Source organism: Pristis pectinata, chromosome 4 (assembly GCF_009764475.1).
Source record: "Pristis pectinata isolate sPriPec2 chromosome 4, sPriPec2.1.pri, whole genome shotgun sequence".
In the NCBI taxonomy this organism is placed as follows: domain Eukaryota; kingdom Metazoa; phylum Chordata; class Chondrichthyes; order Rhinopristiformes; family Pristidae; genus Pristis; species Pristis pectinata.
Window position 1 is genome coordinate 87,098,245 of NC_067408.1, and position 24,007 is coordinate 87,122,251.

The following is a 24,007-nucleotide window of genomic DNA, read 5'->3' on the forward strand; positions in this document are numbered from 1 at the left end:
TGTATAACCCTTATGACTCTGTTGCTAGGACTTGATAAGTTGTTGTCTCTCAAATTTATTTTTATAATGTTTTAACTGAAGTGCTGGTTAAGAAGCTAACTTTGAAATTATTCTTTAAATAAAAGTATTCTCTCAAATTATGCCAAAATTACCATTCAAATTTTCCCAAATTTTTGCAATGTTATTCATTCATTGTTGTATCAAGGAAAGTGTTCCCTTCTGAAAAGTGCTTTAAAGGTGTTCAGCACTGCAGTCAATGTGAGTACAATGTGCTCAGTAAGATAACAAAACTAAATGCTGCATGAATGAGTTGGTGCAGAATTATGACAATCAACATTTAAGTTAATCAATGAAAGTAAGGAAGCAATAACCAAAATCAAGCTTTCTTATTTACTCATGCATATGTGCCCTTGAGACTGCCTTTAGTCTCCATTTGCACATCTCAGTTCATCATAGCAACCTACTTCTTAAATCTATAGTTTGTGTAAAACATCTGATTCTTGTATTACTCCAGATGTGCTTCTGCTATTCAACAAATTTCATTTCAATGCAGTACCCATTGGGTGTAATATCAGAAATTTAGTACAAAATAGACAAATATAGAGTACATCACAATGCTGTTAGGCAAGTCATAAATAAATGTAAATACAGCCAGTTGAAGGTCACGCCCAAATTTTTGTACACTTTAAAAACTAGTTTTAGTAATCTTCATATAATTAAAAAAAAGCCAATTTTGTAAATAACTACCATTTAAACATCACACAGGCAATCGGAGGCCATTAAGCAGCTATATTTTTGATACTTTTTCCCACTTGCATTGTGAATGCTAGGATAAAGTTTCTTTAAATAGCATTTTCATACTCTTTCATTAAAGAGGGAGAAGTGTCTAATACAACACTGGAACACCAGTCGCTTTAGTCCAAGACAGACATGTTATATTTCCAGCACTTAAATCAAGCAGTTCTGAATAACCCCAGGCCTTCTATAGCTATGGTTGTGTGGTTGGCATTCTTAAACTGGGATTAATAAGAGATGTTGATTCATCAAAGAAACTTTACAGTTGGAGAACTAGAATTACATCATCAATATTTTCCATAAATACTATTCAATTATGGCATAATTAAAGCTTAATCTTAATGCACTTTTTGTTCCCTTGCAGAATTTTTTCCAACCTTGTTTGATAGAACTTTATGTTGATGGCACTTTTTTCCTTCTGCAGATCACAGGTGTTGTCCTATTGGCTGTTGGAGTATGGGGTAAGCTCACCTTGGGGACTTACATCTCTCTTGTTGCTGAAAATTCCACTAATGCCCCATATGTACTCATTGGGACTGGCACCACCATTGTCATTTTTGGCCTATTTGGTTGCTTCGCAACATGTCGTGGAAGCCCATGGATGCTGAAACTGGTGAGTGGCACATAAATAGCTTCACTACATTAAAGGCTGATATCATGTGCATATAAAAACAAATAAAATAGGTCCTTAATGGAATCGTTTTTCTCAAGTGATGGTTGTAAGATTAATTATGAAATTGTTACTTTGCTAACTTAACATAATTTGAAAAGAGAATTATTCAAGCATTTTGGCAAATATGACATTCTGTCAAATGTGGTGAGATGATCTTATTTCAAATGTGATATGAAGACGGATGGTCTGATGTTTGTTCTTTGCTGTCCAGTTTCTCAGACAATGCATCGTACAACGGTAAATTCCAGCAGATTATCTTGTTTTTGCTTAAACATTCTCAGTCATACTTAATCCTACAGACAGGGTGGAAATGTGGAGGACAGCTCATATTCAGGATTTATTTTCTCTGCGTTACAACATACAAACTAAATGGTCAGGAAGGGGAAAATCAACATAGTCACCAAATTAAAAGGTAAAAATACTCATCCTAAAGATGCCAACCAACCTGTATCTAAAGTATAAAAAAAGTGGACATAATAGAATGTGCCCTTTTCTATCGATTACTGTAATTTAAATATTTTAAAATAAGCGAGAATTATGTTCTTCTTTTCCTTCTGTATGTCTACAAGTGGCAGGTAGATTCATGCCACATGGAAAACAGGCCCCTAACTCTCAAAGTCCATTCCAATTTGTCAATCACCCATTTATACTAATCCCTTTATATTGTCCCCACATTCCCATCGACTCCCTCCACCCAAGATTCTACCGCTTACCTTCACACTAGGGGCAATTTACAGTGGTCAGTTAACCTATGAACCCTAATGTCTTTTGGATATGGGAGGAAACAGGAGTATCCAGGGAAAGTCAGGCAGGCACAGGGAGAATGTGCAAACCACACAGATAGCACTGGGGTCAGAATTGAATCCAGGTTGCTGGAGCTCTGAGGCAGCAGTTCTATTAACTGCACTGCTATGTTGTCCCAGGGTAAGGTGGTGAGTGAGCAACTGGTAATTTAATGTCTGCAAGCAAGTATTCAAATGGCATACAAAATCTCGATTTTATGTGCAACTTGTTCCTTATGAGCAGATTCTCACCACCCATAGCAGCACATATAAATCTATGAACAATATAGATGTCAACCCACTCACATGATCACATCCCATATCTCTGAGATGCTGAGTCGATGCTGCATTACATTTATTTTTAAACACTTTTTTAATATTCATCTAATGTACCTACTCCCACTGAGACTGACTAAAAGTGCTATTTCCTGTTCCCTGCTCAGGGTAAAGTATGTATTTTTTTCTTTCCTACTCCCCTTGCATATTATTGTGCATTGTTGATGCATGTTGATTTGGGATGATATAAAACTCCACTAGTACAGTGATCAGTGTTACATGGCTTTCCACTGGCTCATTTGGTTATGGCTGAGCCACACCAACCATGTGGTGTGCACTTAGAACAGATTTAGATTTTCTGTTGCTGGCATCAGCATCTATTATAACCAACTGAACATACCAAGGCAAGTAGAAAGTGTAGGCAAATCCTCTTTCCTGATAGTTAGCCAGGAAGGATCTTTACATTCTGGAAAGACTCTGGGTCCGGATGCATTTCCTGGAGAATTCTATAAGGCCTTTTCCTCTTTTGTTTATACCTCATTTATGTGCTGTCTTTTCAGATTCTTTTAAATTGGGTAGACTACCACAATCTTTTTATGAAGCTTCTATTTCACTTATTCTTAAGAAAAATAAGAACCCAACAGAATGTGCTTCGTACAGACCAATTTCACTACTTAATGTGGATGTTAAAATTTTATCTAAAGTTCTATCTCGTAGATTGGAAAATATCTTACCTTCAATTATATCCAATAATCAGACTGGTTTTATTAAAAATCGATATTCTCATTTTAATATTTGTCGTTTATTGAATATTATTTATTCTCCTTCTAAGGAAATATCGGAATGTGTGATATCTTTAGATGCTGAGAAGGCTTTTGATCGGATTGAATGGAATCACTTTTTTAAAATCCTAGAGAAATTTAATTTTGGGCCTGACTTTATCCAATGGATTAAATTACTTTATTTATCCCCTTCTGCTCAAGTTCTTACTAATTTTCAAAATTCTAAACCTTTTAAACTTCAACATGGAACCAGACAGGGATGTCCTTTGAGCCCTTTGCTCTTTGATTTGGCCTCAGAGCCTTTAGCTATTTCTTTCCGAGAATCTAGAGATATCTTTGGTATCTCCAGAAGAGGTATTAACCATAAAGTTTCCTATATGCTGATGATTTATTACTTTTTATACCTAATGTTGAAGCCTCGTTACCTCCTATGCTTTCTTTACTTTCTCGCTTTAGTCATTTTTCAGGCTACAAATTGAACTTATACGAAAGTGAACTTTTTCTTCTGAATAACTTGGTACCACTTGATATTAACATTCCTTTTAAAATTGTAAGAAATCATTTTACCTATCTGGGGGCGTCAATTACTAAAAATTATAAGTATTTATTTAAAGAAAATTTTTCCACCTTACTACACTATGTGAAAAGGGTTTTATCAAGTTGGTCTCCCCTTTCTGTATCATTGATTGGCCGAATTAACATTATTAAAATGAATATTTTATCTAAATTTATATATCTATTTCAGGCCTTACCTGTTTTTATTCCTAAATCCTTCTTTGACTCTCTTGAGTCAATTATATCTTCTTACATATGGAATAATAAACATCCTAGATTAAATAAAGTTCATCTTCAGAAGGTTAAAAAGAATGGAGGTTTAGCCTTACCTAATTTTAGATTTTGTTACTGGGCAGTCAATATACGAAATCTTACGTTTTGGTTACATTACATTAATCAAGAGGCTTGTCCAGTATGGGTCTCTTCGGAAATTAACTCTGTTAAAAAATTTTCTATTATCTCTTTGCTTGGTTCTTCACTTCCAATATCATTAAATAAACTAACAGATAATTTAGTAGTTAAACATGTCTTGAGGATATGGTTACAATTTAGAAAATATTTTGGTTTATTGAGTTTTTCTTTTTCCAGTCCCATTTTCTCTAATTACTTATTTAAACCTTCTATGACTGATGTAGTTTTTAAAGAGTGGGAGAAATTAGGTATTACTTGTTTTCAAGATCTGTTCATTGGAGGAAACCTTTCTTCATTTGAACAATTGTCTACCAAGTGTAATTTACCAAAAACTCATTTTTTTAGATATTTACAAATTAGAGATTTTCTTCGATGTCAATTACATTCTTTTCCTTTGTGTCCTGATAAGGATTTATTAGATGTAATTTTTAATTTGGAACCCTTTCAGGATGGCTCAATATCTAATATTTATGACAGATTATTAGGAATGAGTAAGGTGCCACTAGATAAAATTAAAAACGCTTGGGAACAAGATTTGCAGATGTCAATTTCCGAGGAAACTTGGAATGAAATTTTCAAGTTGGTTAATACTTCATCATTATGTGCTCGTCATTCTCTCCTTCAATTTAAAGTGGTCCATAGAGCTCACTTGTCTAAAGATAAACTATCCCGTTTTTATTCTGATATATCTCCTTACTGTGATAAATGCAATAATGGAGTGGCTTCCTTAATTCACATGTTTTGGATGTCAGAGTCTTAAAAAATATTGGAGAGGTCTTTCATACTTTTTCTATACTTTTTAAAATAAATTTTAAACTTAATCCTTTGACTGCACTATTTGGGATTGTTGGAGAAAAAGATATAACTTTGAAGGCTTCTGATTTACATATTCTGGCTTTTATTTCTCTTATAGCCAGGAGAGCACTATTGCTTAAATGCAAGGAAGCTACTCCGCCTACGCATGTTCAATGGTTACGGGATGTTATGTCATACTTGAATCTAGAGAAGATTTGCTGTTCAGTTTTTGAATCTAACCTAGACTTTCAAACCCTGTGGGGACCCTTTTTGAATTATTTTCAAAATCTCTGATTTGGGGACCAAAACGCAGATATTGGCTGACACTGTTATGTTTTTTAAGGTTTTTCCTTGCTGTTTCTTCTATCTAACAGCTTCGGGTTTTGGTAGTGGGTGGAGATTTTTTTGAAATAAAATATTTCAATTTTTTCTTACTTTATTAACTAACTACTATATGTGATTATTGATTTAGAGTATTGTAATCCTAAGTACGATTTAACACAATGTATTCAGTAGTATTTTTACTCTCTTGATGCATGTACTCTGTATTTTTTTTCATGGATTTAATAAAAATATTGTAAAGAGAGCCAGGAAGGTACGTGTGGTCATTATGTGAAGAGATGATTGGGCTCAGCTTGAATACTTCCTGATGCACAAATGACATGCTGACATTCACTTGCTGGCATGCATTGAAGAAATGTAATTTGCTTGAGGTGTAACAGGCATCTGTTGATCTTATTTGACCAAGTAGAGGAGAAAAATCTAGCTGCAGAGCAAGGGGTAAAATCTTCATGTTCCATGGAAAATCAAACTCTTGAAACTTATCCTGATATTAGTTACACAGTGAAATACCCCAGAATGTCAGGTGCTTTGGTATGTATTTTTGGTTTTATCTGGTCAATGATCTTAAATATAACTAACTTTTAGACTTCCCTGTTTTTAGTATGCCATGTTCCTGTCCTTGGTGTTCTTGGCAGAACTGGTTGCTGGCATTTCTGGATTTGTATTTCGACACGAGGTAGGTGTGTTTCAAAGTAGCAAGGAGTACTGTTTCTATAGACCACCAGACTTGGGATTTTGAACTGGGAAGTTTTAAGAGTTGCTCTCTTTCTAGAATTTAGTTAGGATTTGCAGTAACCATTTAGCATATAATTTAATGTAACTTCTTTCATGGTATTTCTTGATGTTTAACATGCTGCTTATTGGTGGCAGTTGCATCGTTAATTGGATGGCTTGCTAAAACTGGTTGAGTAAGTTATTGAATAAAGACATTAATTGCAATTGCTAGTTTAAGATAGGACAGGGCAGGTTGTCTGTCTGGTCTGAAATGCGTGCAAGTTTGTGGATGGCAAGACTGTCCCGAGCAAACATGTTTATGGAAAGTGTTTACATCTCAAATCACTCTGACACAGAAGGGACGGAATGAATTTATGGACAGTTTTATGCTCCATATATTGTCATATCCCAAAGAAAAGCACAAATTCAGGAGGAGGAGTGTGTGAACCTCAGGGAGTCAGCTCACAGGATTTGCAAGAGGTGGAGTGAGAATTCCCACAGATGCTTGTCTTGTCTGACAAGTACATCCTGCCTGTTACCTTTAAGAATAGTTCTTCTCCTTAAAGGTTGGACATGTAAATGCAGACCTGGCACATGGCTGAGTAGGATGTCCAAGAGTGATGGCAGGATAGTGGGTGAGGAAAGTGATAAAGAGCAGAATAGAAATGTACTCGTGATAAGGGATTCTTTAACTAGGGAGATTATAGCTCCTTCTGCAGCTAAGAAACAGAATCCCAAAAGGCATGATAGACCCAGTGCCAGGATAAGGGCACAACTGCTGGGGAGGAACTTGGAAAGGGGGGGAATAAATCCAATTGTCATGATCCATATTGGAACAAATGACATAAGTAAGAATAGGGAAGAGGTCCTACTGAAAACATGTCAGGAGTTAGGCTCTACAATAAAAAATAGGATCTTAAGGATAAAATCTCTGGATTATTGTCCAAACCACATGCATACTGACAAATAAATAGACAAACTGGGAGAATTCCTTTGCAGGGAGCAAAGGCACCAGTTCTGGAATGGGAAAGAGGTGTGCTGATGGGATGGGCTCCACCTAAAGTGGGATGGGACCCTTGTCCAAGCAGAAATGATAAGTAGGAATGTGACAAAGACTTTAAACTGATAAGAAGAAGGTTGGTATTTGGAAGCAGTCTAAGCATAAACTGAACAGGAAAAGAGATTGTGGAAAAGAATAAAGTAAGGAAGGACATTGACAACAAGGGAAAGTTAGGGAACAGGAGTCTAAAAAAGACAATTTACCATAAAATATGAGAGGAAATTCTGTTATAAAATAGTTAGACCATTTGTAGAATAGTGCACACAGTATCCAGAAATAAAACAGGGAAGCTGAAGATAATGAAAAATATGATGATGCTGGAAGAACTCAGCAGGCAACATCTGTGGAGAAAAGCAGGCAGTCAACGTTTCAGGTCAGGACACTTCTTCAGGATCCTGAAGATAATCGTGGATAGGAAGGAACCAGACAGATGTTGTAGGGATCACTGAAACTTGGACTTGTAATTTGAACACGAGGATATAATATATTGAGAAAATATAGGTAAGCAACAATGTAGACACACAACCTGCCCTCCCCTACAATGGGAAACACTTAAAACAGTGCTTAACAGAGTGGAGGAAAAATATTCTGCTAAAACAATAGAAAAACCTCAACACGTGAAAGTGAAGGCAGAAGAAATCAAATGGGGGTAAGGAAAGTGGTAGACATTAAGTACGTAGAGAGCAGACTAGTGTGTGTTAAAAGAATAGGAAATCATTAGGAGAGAATTAAAAAAAAATAGAAAAATAAGGAGGAACCATGTAATTAATTTATCAAGGAACATAAAATAAAATAGGAAAATACATTATTGACATAGCAATAAAAAGGAATGGTTAGGATGGGAATAGGACCGCTAAAAGACAGATAGGACTATCACATAGAGAAATGACAGAATCATCATTTTGCTAAGTATTTACCTTGTGGATATGAGATTTTATGATGAGTATTAAGATAAGAGCATTTTTATTGGAGAAGTGTTGATGAACAAAGGAACTGTGGTGTACAAGTCCATAGATCCATTAAAGTGGCAGCACAAGTGGATAAGGTGGTGAAGAAGGCATGTGAGATGCTTGTCTTCCTTCATTGGCCATTGCAAAGAATATAAGAGCTGGGACATCAGTTACAGCTTTATAACACATTAGTTAGGCTACACCTGGAGTATTGTCTGCAGTCCTGATTGCCACACTATTTGAATGATATTATTAGGCCAGAGAGGGTGCAGAGGAGATTCACCAGAATGTAGCCCAGATTGGAGCATTATAGTCATTAGGAGAGACTGGATAAGCTGGCTTTGTTTTCCCTGGAGTGGAGGAAACTAAGGAGTGACCTGATGTAAGTACGTAAAATTATGAAAGGGATTGATAGGGTAGATAGTAAAAGATATTTTCCCATGACGGTGGTGTCTAAGAGGTTTGGGATATTCCATTATGCAAAAGGTATTATAAAAGTAATTTCAGCAGCATCCTTTGTCTAAACAACATACCTTGTTTTTGTCCTTCTGCAGATCAAAGATATTTTTCTCAAGACTTACACTGATGCCGTTCATAACTACAATGGAAATGATGAGCAAAGCCATGCTGTCGATGATGTGCAGAATAGTGTAAGTATATCAAATATTTGTCAAATCCAGATCTCATTTCAAAGCAGACCACTAATGGCAGCTGGCTGAAATAAATAGGCATAGTTTATAAAATATGAAATCAGAGTGAAAAATTTTCCTGACACAACTGTAGTTTGGATATTGTCATTGCTCATCTCTGCTCCTTTGTTTTGGCATTTATTTTTAAGATAAATCACTGTCTGCAGCGAACTTGTGTGGTAATTGCAATTGTTCAGCATAATTAACGGAAAGTTAATATTATAAAGTCTTAGCTGAAGTCATAGTTGGGGCATTAGAGTTGATATGCCAGGTTAAGCGGGAGGAAATGGAGGTGTGAGGATACTTAATACTTGTATCTCCCAGTCTCTGATATAATGCTAGTTCATTCACTCACAGGCTGCTTGCTATGAAGAAACTTCATGATTGCACTGCAATTAAGAAATATCTCTCCCTCTTTAAGACCACTGTAAAGTTTGGTATATTATGTAGTCAGGTTTTCTCCCCATTTTCTCTTTCCTTGATTATTTCCCTGATTCTCACCATCGGCAATGACAAACTCATGCAAATCAATTGTTTATCTTTTCCAGCTGCGCTGCTGTGGTGTACAGAACTATACAAACTGGAGCACAAGCACCTACTGGCCTGACCATGGCTTTCCTCGCAGTTGCTGTATAAAGAGTAGTGACTGTAACCCTGAGGATTTACGGAACATGACTATTGCTGCCACCAAAGTCCACCAGCAGGTATATATTTAGCTGTGCCAAGTTTAAAAACATATAGGGAACTTGGGCATTTTTTTTACTGTTGCAAAGATTTACTTTTATATGTAATACACCTCTAGTTTAGAATCTACACAGAAAAAAGAAATGTTAGAGAAAGAACTTTTGATCATATTGCATTCCAATACCTCCAGATACCAAAGATCACTTTGCAATTAACTATGTAGTCATGTATTTTTCATCAATAAAATAGCCAATCTATGAACAAAGTCCCAAAAGCAAATTTATGAATTAATCAGTTTTTGTGGTCATTCCAGGGGGAAAGAATGTTGTTAAACAGAGACAGAGGGATTATCCTATGAGATGAGATTGAGTAGATTAACCCTATGCACTCCTGGAGTTCAGAAGACTTAAGGGTGCATTGAAACATTATTAAAGGGTTTGACAAGGCTGTATCCTCTGGTTGTGGAGTCTTAAACCAAAGGTCACAGTCTCAGAATAAGGGCGGATTCATTTTGTGAGTGAATGGATGGTAAATCTTTGGAATTCTTTACCCCAGAGAAGTCTGGACACTCAACTATTCAAATGTTCTTCTTGAGAGTATATTGAGTTGCAAATATTCACAATTCCCTCGATACTCTGATGGATTAGGAGCGTCCTGGTGCAACATGAGGCTGGCAGACTTGAAGGCACCAAATCCAGTCTCAGAGATACACAGCCTCAGCTAGGTTACAGCAGATTCAATAATAACATTCTGAAGCAAAGTGGATAATGTACATAAAAATAAAAAAATTGCAGAGCTACTTGGAGAGTTGGTTTGTGAAAATAATTTGGTAATTCCATTAAATAGTTGGCATAGGCACAATGCACCAAATTAACTCTTTCTGTTATGTATGATTCAGTGGAACCAGATGGCAACTGCTATGCATGTTGCCATTCTCCACAAAGTGTAGCATTCAAATGGGAGAAAATTTGAAAGAAATAAAATCCACATGTATCAAAAAGAAAGGCATGGTCTAATGCTTTACTGTAATTCTACATAGAATGGAGTAAATATATTAGTGAAAAGGATGAAAATAGAACATCTCATTTACTTGTTCATTGATTTCATTTACAGGGCTGCTATGAGTTGGTGACAAGCTTCATGGAAACAAATATGGGAATTATTGCTGGGGTTGCATTTGGAATTGCCTTCCTACAGGTATAAACAGTATAGGTTTGATCCTCTGATTATGCAACCCATTGTAGAACTTTGCTTACCAGAACCAATATTGGAAACTCTGACACATGCCAGAAAAGTGAATTCATTATTTCACCCATTATAGCTGCAGTTTTGTTTTTCTTCTTGTTTCAAACACAGTTGAATTAATTAAATTTTAAAGTTATCTTCCTTCCTCTCCATCCCAAGGAAAGATTTATATCACTGTAACAAATCACCTACACAAATCTCTTTCACAGCCCCCTCTACTCTTACCTCCAACCAGCTAATCAAGTTGTCTTCAAGATTTAAACCATTTATAAATCAGTCTGCCAGCATCTCAACCTCCTTCACAGCATCATACTCTTCCCCTATCTTTTCATATCACTCATGAAGCCCAACTTATAGTGATCTTCTCTTAATGTTCCTCCCAACTCCCAGTCTGCCATTCTAAATCTCAAGTCATCTGCAACCTTTTTCCCATTAACCCATTCCACTCACCCTGTGCTTTTGAAATCCTTCAATGAATGGATCCACAATCTACTTTCCTTCCATATTGCATTCAGCTCTCAGTGGCAATCAGTTTGATTGACAGTATCATCCTGCTTCATCACATCAGACAGTGGTAATGAAATTTAACGACACTTTTAGTTGCCTGGGCTATCTGCTTTGTCTTGGTATAGTCTTCCTCCTAGAGCAAAAGGATTAGGTAGACACTTGCTGTGATATTTGTTCTCATATGATTAGATTCTCCCATTGTAAACAAATGGGCCCAGATTCAAAATATAGGTGTCTGTATTTAATGGTGTTTTACTGTACATGTTAAAAAGTTAATCATTTGTCAGCCCTGAATTCTATCATTTTAGTCACAAAAATGCGCCTAGGTAAAGGAAATTTAATATTGTTTAAATACAATTTATTTTGTATATTTTTTTAATCTTTGCAGTTAATTGGAATGTTACTAGCCTGTTGTTTGTCCCGATTCATCACTGCAAACCAGTATGAAATGGTGTAATACATGCAAAAAGAAGGTAGGTTCTTTTTGTAAGTAAATTTTATCTGTGGTTTCAATATAAACAAAATAATACCCACATTCAGCAGATTCATGCAGCAGAGATGATCAGGAAATGTTGAGAAATGGCAGGCACGGTAGCATAGCATGGTAGCATAGTGGTTAGCATAATGCTTTACAGCGCCAGCGACCCAGGTTCAAATCCAGCCACTGTCTGTAAGGAGTTTGTACGTTCTCCCCGTATCTGTGTGGGTTTCCTCTGGGTGCTCCGGTTTCCTCCCACATTCGAAAGGCGTACAGGTTAGGAAGTTATGGGCATGCTATGTTAGCGCCAGAAGCGTGGCGACACTTGCGGGCTGCCCCCCAAAATCACTACGCAAAAGATGCATTTCACTGTGTGTTTCGATGTACATGTGACTAATAAAGATCTTAAATGGTTTCTGAAGTGGCTGATAGTATATGATTGAGCATTTAATGTCCAAACATTTCAGATCCCAGATCTCAGTGACAAGGAAGTGTCTCTCATTTCAGAAACCTGCTTTTCCTTTTGTTTTAAATTGAGGGAGAAAGAACAAATTTGGATTTTCTGGTGTAACCCCATTAAATAGCTTCAATTGCCAGCAGTGCTTAAAATCTCATTACTGATAAAGATGCTTCCAAATGTTTTTTTGTTAAATAGAGGGAAAATAAGAAGAGGTATAATTTCTAATCCCTTTTAGATGTTGTGCCATCATGTTATTATCCTGATTGGATCAAATCATACAATTTGTTGGAATTTGCTATTGTCCTCTAAGAAATAGACAGATTCAGGAGTCTTTGATATATTACCAAGCTTACTTTTTCCTCAGGTAATTAAAGTGGAGAGGTCTGGAGGAGATTTATGAGCATGCTTCCAGGAGTGAAAAGTTTTATTTATGAGGAAAGATTAGATAGACTGGGGTCACTTTTTTGGAACACTTTTCCACACACGCTCAAGAGTTATTACACAAAATTACAGTACGTGGGATTGGGATAAATACAATGATATGGATTAAGGATTGGTTAACAGACAGAAAATAGACAACAGAAATAAAAGGCTCATTATTGTGTTGGTTGGCTATAACTAGTGGGTGCAGTAGGGATTGGTGCTGGAGTCTCAATGTTCACAGTCTACAAGAATAATTGGATGGGGCACCTGTTGTAATATATCCAAATTTGTTGATGATGGAAAGCTCGGGCCAGGTTGTGAAGATGTACAGAGGCTTCAGGGTGATAAAAATAGACTAAATAAATGGGAAAGGACAAGGCAAATGGAATATCATGTGGAAAAATGTGGGGTGATCCATTTTCCCAAAATAGAAAAGTGGAATGGTTTTTCTAGGGTGAGAGGTTGAAAGGTTTTGATGTTCAGAGACCCAGGTGTCCTCTACATGAATAAATGAAAGCTAACATGCAGGTACAGCAAACAATTAGGAAAGCAAAATGCATATTAGCCTGTATTTCAAGAAGATTTGAATTCAAGAGTAAAGATATCTTACTGCAATTATATAGGACCTGGCTGAAACCATGCCTGTAATAATGTTTACAGGTCTGGTCTCCCTACCTATTTGAATACTAAACCTGTGATAGCAGGAGTATAATGAAGGTTCTCCAGATGAATTCCTGGGACAGGTGGGATTCAGGAGGACTTAAACAGATTGGACCAATAAAGTTAAGAAAAATGCAAGGTGATCACACTGAAATATATAAAATTCGTAAGGGGTGGAAATGCAGGGATGATGTTTCCCTTTCTAGGGTGTCTAGAACTAGGGTCACAGTCTTAAAATAAGTGTCAGTCACAGAGGACAAATGATTAAAGGCCTAGTCAAAGAGAGAAGCTTTAGATGAGTGGAGTATGGAGCATTTTAGAGAATATCATAAATTTCATCTGGAATTTAGTGTATCTATTTTGGGAATAGGGAAAATTATTATGTGCATAAGGAAACTGAATGAGGAGCTCTGGAATTTCTCTCATCTTTTATTTATAGTGACAAATAATGATTATTCTCACGTAGGTTTTGATTTATTTTCATACATTACTGTTGTTCTGCTACATGGACTCAGAAATGGGGAAAAAAATGAATTACTGGGGGAAACAATATAGTTGCGATGTAGGGCTTGAAGGGAAGGGAATGAGGTTATGTTTTGGGTGCTAGTGTAGTGAAATAGTTGATTCTCATTGGCCAGGATCACAGGAATTTATTGATAATTTGTGTGATGTATCTTTTCTGCCATGAAATTAAATACTGCTTTCATTAATGTGTCAATAAGGTAAGGAAAGGCAGGGAGGGAACGTTGACAATAAATGCCAATGCGTTCATTCTAATAGACTCAAAAAAAAAATTCTTGTTTACAGTTTTGTAATGACCTGTTTTGTTTTGCAGGAGACATGATCTAATTAGGCAGTTTCTAACGTAGGATTTGTAGAAGACAAGCCGGCATCCTAAGAACTCAAACAGAATAATCTTTCTATTATTTGTGGTGCACCATTTTTTGTCATTCAGTTGTGTGATAAAGGGTAGCTTCTTTTTACATTGAACATTAAGGCTTTTAAGATGCTGGAGATTGCAATAGTTTATTTACTTGGTCAACTTAATGGAATTCATACTGTGATACAACAGGTACCATAATTGCTTTATGTGGATCTGCATGTAGAAACATGAGTTTTTGGGGATGGGATGTGCAGGTGGGTAGAGGCTGTTTAGCAGTGTCACTGGAATTTCTCATATCTTTTATTTATAGTGACAAATATTGATGACTATTTCACGTAGATATTCAGGTTTTGATTCATTTCATACGGACTTAGAAATGGGGGAAAATGGATTACTGGGGGAAATATATTAGTAGTAATGTTGGGCTTGAAGGGAAAAGGAAAGTGATTTCCCTGAATCTAAACTACAATTCAAGTTTTGTAATTATAGTGTCATTAAACATTACTGCTTATGGCACTGTATGTAGCCTCCTGTCCTTTGTAAAATGTAGTTACACTGTTTGTTACGTGAACCCAGTAAATAATATTGCTTCAGTTTTAAGTATTTGTATGTTAGCATTTACACTGTAAGTAGAAGGCTGTCAAGCAAGCATCAACATGTTTTTTTTATTGCCTTATGTAGCAATTGATGATCCCACAGAATAGGTTATTTAATAAGATGGGACAGTGTTAAGCAAGTCAAAAGAACATTACAGAAGTAAATTGTAGTTGAAACTAATGCATTTTAAAACTGCCACCAACCAGCATGCCAACATGACTGCAACATTGTGAGCTTTTGTGAATTCTGTATTAATAAAAACTGTTAATTACAATTGTTTTCAGGTCTCTTTTTATGGTTGCCATGCTGTGAATTATGTATAATGTTTAAAGATACAATATTTTCCTACAAAACAAACTCTAAACATTTAGTTAAGCTGTTTTAAAAACCAGTGATTAAAATTGTTACACTGTGAAGCCAAAATGATTTTAAAATGACATGTCCAAGACTTGGTAGGCAAATGCATAACTTGAAGGATTTTATGGGGGAATTGTTAAATTTTGACTTTTAAAGGGTAAAATCATTAAGTGTATGTTTCTACATTGTGTTTCAGAGCTTCTAAGTCAGAGTTCTAACATGGTAGCATCTTCTATTTATTTAGCAGCATCAGTTTCCCCTTGGCAAATTTTATCTTTAATGCTCATTTGGACTAAAGTAAAAGTAGATGAAGTCTTCACTCCCTGAGTATAGAGCATGGATAACATCTCTAACACAGCAGTGAGCAGTAGTCTGTGAGATTTGGTAGACATCAGCAGCAGCAGGCTGGAATGTTTCTGGCAATGTTGACCTCTAGGCATATGTATGAAGCTATATCTGAGTCACAGGAGGTCATAGATTTCAGTGAGGACAAAGAGTGCAGTTTGAGTGCTGGACCTTTTAAATAGCACAGCTTCAGGGTGAAGCTTTACTTTTGACATTTTGCCCCAGTGTCCTGCTTCTTTGTAAGTTTCATTGGAATATGCAAATGAATGCTTGATTTGCCAACAGCTTTCACTGTGCCTGCATCTTAAAGCATTCAAGTGTACTTGGCCATTGGTCCAGAGCGTAAAGTGTCCATGGATTGCTTTGTTACCATGGCTAATAATTTATTTGATTTCCCACAGCACCACTACAACTAACACCATTCTTCCACAGAGCGAACTGTTGGAAGGCTAAAGCAATTTCTCAGATACTGGGTATCAGAGGTCTGCTTGGGTATAACATTAAATCTGATACTTTGCCACAGTTATTTTGACATCCACTAGTAATTTAATCATTGCCTGCTCTTAAGTTGCAACTGTGGATTCTACAGATGCAGAACTTAGTGATCATTGCTGTGGCCTCAACTTCATATAATCTATATTCATGGCTTATATGAAAGGACAGACAATATTGAACCCAAGTTCACTGATCATACAAAACGAGGTGGAAAAGTAAGCTAGGGGAGAATGACGAGAGTCTGCAAAGAATTTTATTTGTGCATTAATACAAAGGCAAATGCTTTATTGGTCTTTTTTGCAAAAGAGATTATTGCCTATGGAAGCCTTACAGCAATTATATAGGGTTTTTGTAAGATAACATATGGAGAACTGTATGCTGTTCCTGCTTCTGGTTCATCTCCATGTCTAGGGAAGGACATGCTTGCCTTGGAAGTGGTACAACGCACATTCATTTCTGGGTTGAAGGGTTGATTGACAAGAAGAGATTGAGCAGAATAGGCATATATTCACTGGAGTTCAGAAGAATAAGAGCTGATTCTATTGAAATTTGTAAGGTTTGTTGAAATTGGTTAGGGGGATTAACAGGATAGATTTTTAGTAACTTTGGCTAGAGAATCTAGACTCATTGGGTAAAGTATCAGGATAAGGGGTGGACTATTTAAGATAGTGATGAGATTAGCCATTTGATTTCAGAGCACTGCGAATCTTCGGAATTTTTGACTCCAAGAAGGCTAGTGATGCTCAGTCACTGAATGTATCCATGGTTCAGACTGACAAGGAATTAAGGGATATGGGATTAAGCTGTAAAGTCAACTTGTAGTACAGGATAAGCCATTATTATTTTTCCCCCAAAGAACCACTCCTACTGTTTTCTTTTTGTGTTCTTATGACATCTTTACTGATGTACCTCACAGAAGGTCACATTGGAGAATTATTCCCTTAATGTCCTGATGAGAGGCCTTCTTTCCATTTTCCCACTCTCGCTTCCACTTCCAGTAGCTTGCCTCCCCTCCACACATTCTCCCTATCATGTACTGTTTTTAAAGGAATCATAAAGCTTGGATGATTGTGTCTTTGCAAAAGGTTTTCCAGCCTATCCCACCTTCCAGCACAAGATCTCTAGCCCTTCAGCTCTTTAAGCATAAATCCAAATATGATTTAAATGTTGAGAGAGGTTCTGTCTCTACAACCCTTTCAAATAGTGACCCCTTACAACCTCTGCATGAAAAGCTTGTTTCTCATCTCTTTAATCCTCTGCCATTTATTTTGAATCTATGCCCTCCAATTTTTGATCCCTCTGCGAAGAGTAATAGGTCATTCCTCTTTATTCAATCTAGACTGCCTGCTTTTCTCCACAGATGTTGCCTGGCCTGCTGAGTTCCTCCAGCATCATCTGTTTTACATCAAGATCCCAGCATATGCAGTCCTTTGTCTCTAAGAAGGACAGCCCTAGCTTCTCCAATCTATCCACAGAAGGAAGGTCCCTCATTTCTGAAATCATTTTCATAAATCTCTCCAAAGCCTTTCCTGAAAATCTGGCACCCAGAACTGGAAACAATACTCCAACTGTGGCATAACTAGCATTTTATAAAGGTTCACCATGACTTATTTGCTCATATGCACTTGGCCTCTATAAAATGCAGCGAGTTTGAGCAGAGGAAGCTGAGGGGGGACGTGGTAGAGGTATGCAAAATTATAAGAGGCATAGTTAAAGTAAACAGTAGGAAACTTTTCACCATGGCAGAGGCATAGGGTAAGGAAATAAGAGGTTTAGAGGTGTCTCCTCTACATTGGGAGAAACCAAACAGATTGGCGATGGTTTTGCAGATCACCTGTATTTAGTCTACAGGGGCAAAGCTGTTTGTTGCCTGCCACTTCAATTCTTCATCACACTCCAACCTATCAGTCTGTGGTCTCCTGCACTGTTACAATAAGACCCAATGCAACTTGAGGAACAGCACTTCATCTTCCATCTGGGCACGACGTAACCTTCTGGACAATGTTGAATTCTACAAGTACAGCTTGTTTGTTTCCCCACCACCATTTCTCTTTTTTTTTCCCCTCTGGGAGTGGAGGATATGCCCAGCCAGGCATGCATTCCTGCGCTGCATTCCGCAGTTTCTCCATTCTTTTGTCCATGTTCTCACTCTCTTATTGCCCCCATTCACTCATTGTCCAGATAACCTCATTTACAGCTTATCCCCACTGTCACCCAAATTTTACCCTATTGGACATCCCCAAACCCCATCTTCCCTGAAGCTTAACAAGCTTCTTTGTCTTCATCCCAGTTCTGATAAAGGTCTTTGACCTGAAACGTTAGCTTTCTTTCTCTTCCCACACATGCAACCGAACCCACCGAGTATTTCCAGCTTTTTGTCCTTATTGTAGATTTCCTGCATCTGCAATTTTTGATTTTGATTTTCAGGTTTAGAGGGGATCAGAGAAGCATTCTTTTTCGCCCAGAATACATCTGGAATGCACAGTCTAAGCAACTGGTGGAGGCAAGTACTCTCACAATATTTAGGAAGTATTTAGATGAACACTTGAATCTCCAATTGGCTTCAGACTAAGTGCTGTTAAATAGGATTAGTATAGATGGGTATTTTTGATGGTTGGCTTGGAAATGGCAGGCTAAAGGGCCTGTTTCTGTGCTGCATGATCATATGATCCCAATCTATTTATTACATTCTCTGTTGGGAATGATGCTGAAATGTTTTGAATAGCACTTTATAAATCCAAGTACTTTTTTAACTGAATGTCTTAATCCTTCACTTTCTTCCATGTTCACACACCCAGAATTTCCCAAATCAAAGTCCCCTACTCTTGAATGACCATTCCTGACTGGCAAGATCTGCAGTACTCTAAATGTTAAAGCTGTGGTACAGGGAGAAGAGGCAAACATGTTAAAAATAGAAAGTTACTGAAAATAAGAAAACTTTCACCATCCATGTGCTATGCAGATTATCTGTGAAAATGGATAAAGCTGTCAGAAATATATCAGAACCCAGGAAAAGTAATTCATTGCTGGTCAGGGTCCAATCAGCATCAGATCAAGGTTACAGAAGGAGCACTTGTTGATTGCAGCTGAAAGACCAAAGGAAATTGATTGAGAGAAATAACAGGGAAAAATTTTAAAAATTTATAACATTAAAGTTTGCAATAGAGTCATAGAGCTATACAGCACAGAAATCAGGCCCTTTGGCCCAACTCATCCATGCCTATCAAGTTGCCTAACTGAGCTGGTCCCATTTGCCTGCGTTTGGCCCATATCCCTCCAAACCTTTCCTCTCCATATACCTGTCCAAATGTCTTTTAAAATGTCGTAAGTGTACCCACCTCTACCACTTCCACTAGCAGCTTGTTTCAATATCTTCACCACCCTCTGTGTGAAAAAGTTTGCCCCCTTTTAAATCTTTCCCCTCTCACTTTAAACCAATGCCCTTTAGCTTTGGACTCTTGGGAAAGTAAATTTCTTCTGTAATTTTAATTTTAAAATTATTAAGATTCATAAAAATATTAAAATTGTAAAGTGTTTATGAAATTTTAAAAAGGTCAAAAAATCTACACTTGGAAAAAGACAGGCTATTCACCTTATCTATGCCTGATAATTTTATAAACTTCTATATGGTCACCCCTCAGCCTCCTACCAGTTTAATGACATCCTTCCTATAACAGGGCGACCAGAACTGTACACAGTACTCCAAATGTGGCCTTAGCTTGTCATCTTGCACAGCTGTAACATGACGTGCTAACTCCTGTACTCAATATCCTGACTTATGAAGGCAAGTATGCCAAACACCTTCCTGGTTACCTGTGCTGCCACTTTCAAGGAACTATGTACCTGCATCCCTTGGTCTCTGTTCTACAACACTCCCCAGGGGTCCTACCATTTCCTTTGCAGGTCCTGCCCTGGTTTGCCTTTCCAAAATGCAACAATTCGCATTTATCTGAATTAAACTCCATCTGCCATTTCTCAGCCCAGTGGATCAAGACCCTGTTGTAATCTTAGATAACTTTCTTCACTGTCCACTAAATCACCAATTTTAGTGTCATCTGCAAATTTACTAACCACACCACCAACATTCTCATCCAAATTGTTAGGATAAATTACAAGCAATTGAGGCAGCACCAATCCCTGCAGCACACCACTGGTCACAGGCCTCCAGTCTGAAAACAACCTTCTACCACCACCTTCTGTCAAGCAAATGTGCTATTTTCTCAGATTTCAAAGAGTGACTGCAAATATTGTCTGCACTGACAAATTAAGCATGTTACTAAAGTGGAGGAAAAAAGTCTAAACATTGAACACTGAACCCTTGATTATATGACTTTCTAATGTGAGCCAGGATTGTGTCATCTACATCACAACAGAAATCAAGGTCCCCCTCTAGACTGAAAAAACAGCCTCCCTGAAAATAAATCTATAAACATTCCCCTTCCCAACTGTTGCTCTCAAGTCTGTTCAGTTAATACAGAAGTTTGTAAAGAACAATGAAAGTGATGCAAAATAAACTTACCACTTTGCCAATTTTTTAATTGACTGTCCAAATTTAAAATAGTCTTCTCATACAAATGCAACATCAGTTTGTAATTTCTAAGATAAAATCTTGTTTTCCAATATGGACTCAGGTGTAATATTAAACTGTAGGGTAGTGCATCTATTACCATTTAAAGCACAGGTGATATGTCTTTGCTTTATTGAAATATCTCAAGAAAAACATTGTTTTAAAAGGCAATAAATTGTTCTAATTGAATTAGATACATTGAATAATGATTTTAATAATTACTGCAAACTCAGTGGTATAGTCAATATTAATCAATATGTTACAAGTGCCAGGCAAACTCTAGACTTTTAAGGATGAATGAGTCAAAACAAATCTGATTTTGTGGCAGAGAAGGAAAGTGAGATTAAAGTAGCCATTGTTTCTCAATGCTTAGAAAATGGATTTTTTGTATGCTAAATGTGTTCTCTGCATACCTCTGACACCCACTCAGATCTCCCAAGCAGATTTATGAAATTGGGCAAAAATACATTAAAAGGACTACATTATTATGTGCACAGAATCAGGTCCCAAAACAGGACAATGCAGATCCCATCTGGAGTGCACACTAGGTTTAAAGCTGCTGCATCATTATCATGCTGAACACTGGGGAGCTAGGCAGAGTTTAAAGAACTCTCCTGTGGCAACTACAGCTGCTGAAAAAGACCTGAAGCTTTCCTTGTGTCTAGGAACTTCTCACACAATAGTCCATCTTGATTAACTCCTGTGCTGCATGTAGCCCCAAGCCATCGTGAAGTACAGACTGATCAAGGGGCCAGCCATCACAGCATGCAGCTCAGAGGTGATCTGAACAAAAGCACTGAACAGTGAAGGGACCACACCTGAATCACTTCGCCTTACACAGACCATCGACAACTGAGGTACTAGCTCTTGTCTGAAGACATCAATGTCACTGTGCAGATCCTGCAATTGTTATCTCGCTTCGAATCCCCACACAATGTGCTTCTAGCTTTTTGTGATTGATCACCGAAGGTCATCGTTGCCCCCAAAGGTTAAGGTTTCTGCTGATACTGGAGGAAACTGTTCAACTGGTGACATCGTTAAGTATGCAACTAATACAGAGCAAACATCTGCATGCTTAAATGAACTGTGTATGGAAGTACCTAGATCAATTTTCCAAAGAATGCCATTTCACCTGGAAGTGATGGCTAGCATGATCTAGCCTGGGTAAAACTACTCATGCAGGATTTGTGCATAAAAGTGATGTGCATAACTCAAATATTTGAGCTCAATTTTTTTAAAACTGGATGGGAGATGATTTACTTAAACATACTGCTGACAAAGAAAAAATAATCTGCTTTGATAATCCAGTAATAAAACTAAGCTCTTCTACCATAATTCAGCATGCATACTGTAGATATCATCCTCTTATAATAACTTCTACAGCTATTCTGCTTCTAAAGTAGTCCAAGTTTGTGATTTTAAGATGTTATTTATGACCACTTACATGGTCAGAACAACTTCTCTGATATTTGGAGAAGGTTTTTACAAGGCCAAGATCACAAATCACTACTGACTTGATTGAGATCCCATGTTGTAATTATGTAATTATAATCTGCTGAACAATAGAAGTACAACAAAATCAATAGCAGATACCGGACTAAACGTACTATATTTAAATGCACGTAGCATTAGGAATAAAGTAGATGACCTAGTGGCACAACTACAGGTTAATAAATACCACATTGTGGCAATCACCGAGTCATGGCTTTATGATGGATGTGATTGGGAACTGAATGTCCAGGGGTACACAGTGTATAGGAAGGACAGGCGGGTAGGCAGAGGGGGAGGTGTGGCCATGATGGTTAGTAGTGATATAAAATCAATAGAAAGGAAGGACATTGGGTCAGAGGAGGTGGAATCCTTATGGGTGGAGCTAAGAAATAGCAAGGGTAAAAGGACAATAGTAGCAGTCATATATAGGCCCCCTAATAGCAGTCAGGAAGTGGACAATAAGTTGCAGTTTGAGATAGAAAAAGCATGCCAGAGTGACAATGTGAAGATAATTATGGGGGATTTTAACATGAAGGTGGACTGGGAAATCCAGCAAGGCGGTAGAACTCAGGAGAGTGAGTTTGTGGAATGTCTTAGGGACGTTTTTCTGGAGCAACTTGTTGAAGAGCCCACCAGGGGATCGGCTGTTTTGGATTGGGTGCTATGTAATGAACCGGAGGTGATTAGGGAACTAAAGGTAAAGGAACCACTGGGAACCAGTGATCACAATATGATTGAGTTCAGTTTCAAGTTTGAGAAGGAGAAGCTGATAACTGGTGTATCGATATTTCAGTGGAACAAAGGAAATTACAATGGTATGAGAGAAGAGTTGGCCCAAATTGGTTGGAAGAGTAAACTAGCTGGAGGGACGGCAGAGGAGAAATGGAAGGAATTTCTACAGGAAATAAGGAAAATGCAGGAGAGATATATTCCAAAAAAAAAGTCTTTGAATGGAAAAAAGGCACAAATGTGGATAACGAGAGAGGTGAAGGCTAAAATCAAAGCAAAAGGGGCGGCGTACAAAGAAGCAAAAATTAGTGGGAAAACAGAAGACTGGGAAGCTTTTAAAAACCTGCAGAGAGAAACTAAGAAGGTCATTAGGAAAGAAAAGATGAATTATGAAAGGAAGTTAGCAGATAACATTTGAAAGGATACTAAGAGTTTTTTTAAATACATAAGGAGTAAAAGAGAGACACGGGTTGATATAGGACCAATTGATAACGGTGCAGGAGGTATTGTAATGGACGATAGAGAGATGGCAGAGGAATTGAATGAATATTTTGCATCGGTCTTCACCGTGGAGGACATCAGCAATGTGCCGGTTAGTCAGGAGACTCACGAAATGGAACTGAGTTCAGTTAAGATTACTAGGGAGAAGGTGCTAGGAAAACTAAATGGGCTAAAGACTGATAAGTCTCCCAGACCGGATGAGGTGCATCCCCGGGTTCTGAAGGAGGTGGCTTTAGAGATAGTGGAGGCATTGGCGATAATTTTCCAGGAATCGATAGATTCCGGCATGGTTCCGGAGGACTGGAGGGTCGCAAATGTAGTTCCGTTGTATAAGAAAGGTGGGAGGCAGCATAAAGGAAATTGCAGACCTATTAGTCTGACGTCAGTGGTGGGAAAATTATTGGAATCTATCCTCAAGGATGGGGTTATGGAATACCTAAAGGCGCAAGGCAAGATACGTGCTAGCCAACATGGTCTTGTGAAGGGAAGATCCTGCCTGACCAACCTATTGGAGTTTTTTGAAGAAATCACAGGTAGGGTGGATAAGGGAGAGGCGGTAGATGTTGTGTATTTAGACTTTCAAAAGGCCTTCGATAAGGTGCCTCACAAGAGACTGATTAATAAGATGAGAGGTCATGGAATTACGGGTAGGATAGCAGAATGGGTGGAGCATTGGCTGGTTGGCAGGAAGCAAAGAGTGGAAATAAAAGGATCTCGTTCTGGTTGGTTACTGGTTACTAGTGGTGTACCGCAGGGGTCGG

At 37.6% G+C, this 24,007-nt stretch overlaps 1 protein-coding gene and 1 long non-coding RNA gene across 2 annotated transcripts in view; one reads left to right on the forward strand and one right to left on the reverse strand.

Moving 5' to 3' along the window:
* tspan7b (tetraspanin 7b) overlaps positions 1-15,035 on the forward strand; it is a 77,430-nt gene extending 62,395 nt beyond the window's left edge. The window contains exons 2-8 of the mRNA XM_052013909.1: positions 1,220-1,408; positions 6,013-6,087; positions 8,690-8,785; positions 9,373-9,528; positions 10,622-10,705; positions 11,649-11,733; positions 14,117-15,035. Coding sequence (XP_051869869.1) covers positions 1,220-1,408; positions 6,013-6,087; positions 8,690-8,785; positions 9,373-9,528; positions 10,622-10,705; positions 11,649-11,717 — 669 coding nt within the window. The 3' untranslated portion in view covers positions 11,718-11,733; positions 14,117-15,035. The remainder of the gene's footprint in view (positions 1-1,219; positions 1,409-6,012; positions 6,088-8,689; positions 8,786-9,372; positions 9,529-10,621; positions 10,706-11,648; positions 11,734-14,116) is intronic.
* The window catches only part of LOC127569352 (uncharacterized), a 50,394-nt gene that overhangs the window by 18,117 nt on the left and 8,270 nt on the right, over positions 1-24,007 (reverse strand). Inside the window, exon 3 of the long non-coding RNA XR_007956187.1 lies at positions 11,204-11,393. This is a non-coding gene — a long non-coding RNA (uncharacterized LOC127569352). The remainder of the gene's footprint in view (positions 1-11,203; positions 11,394-24,007) is intronic.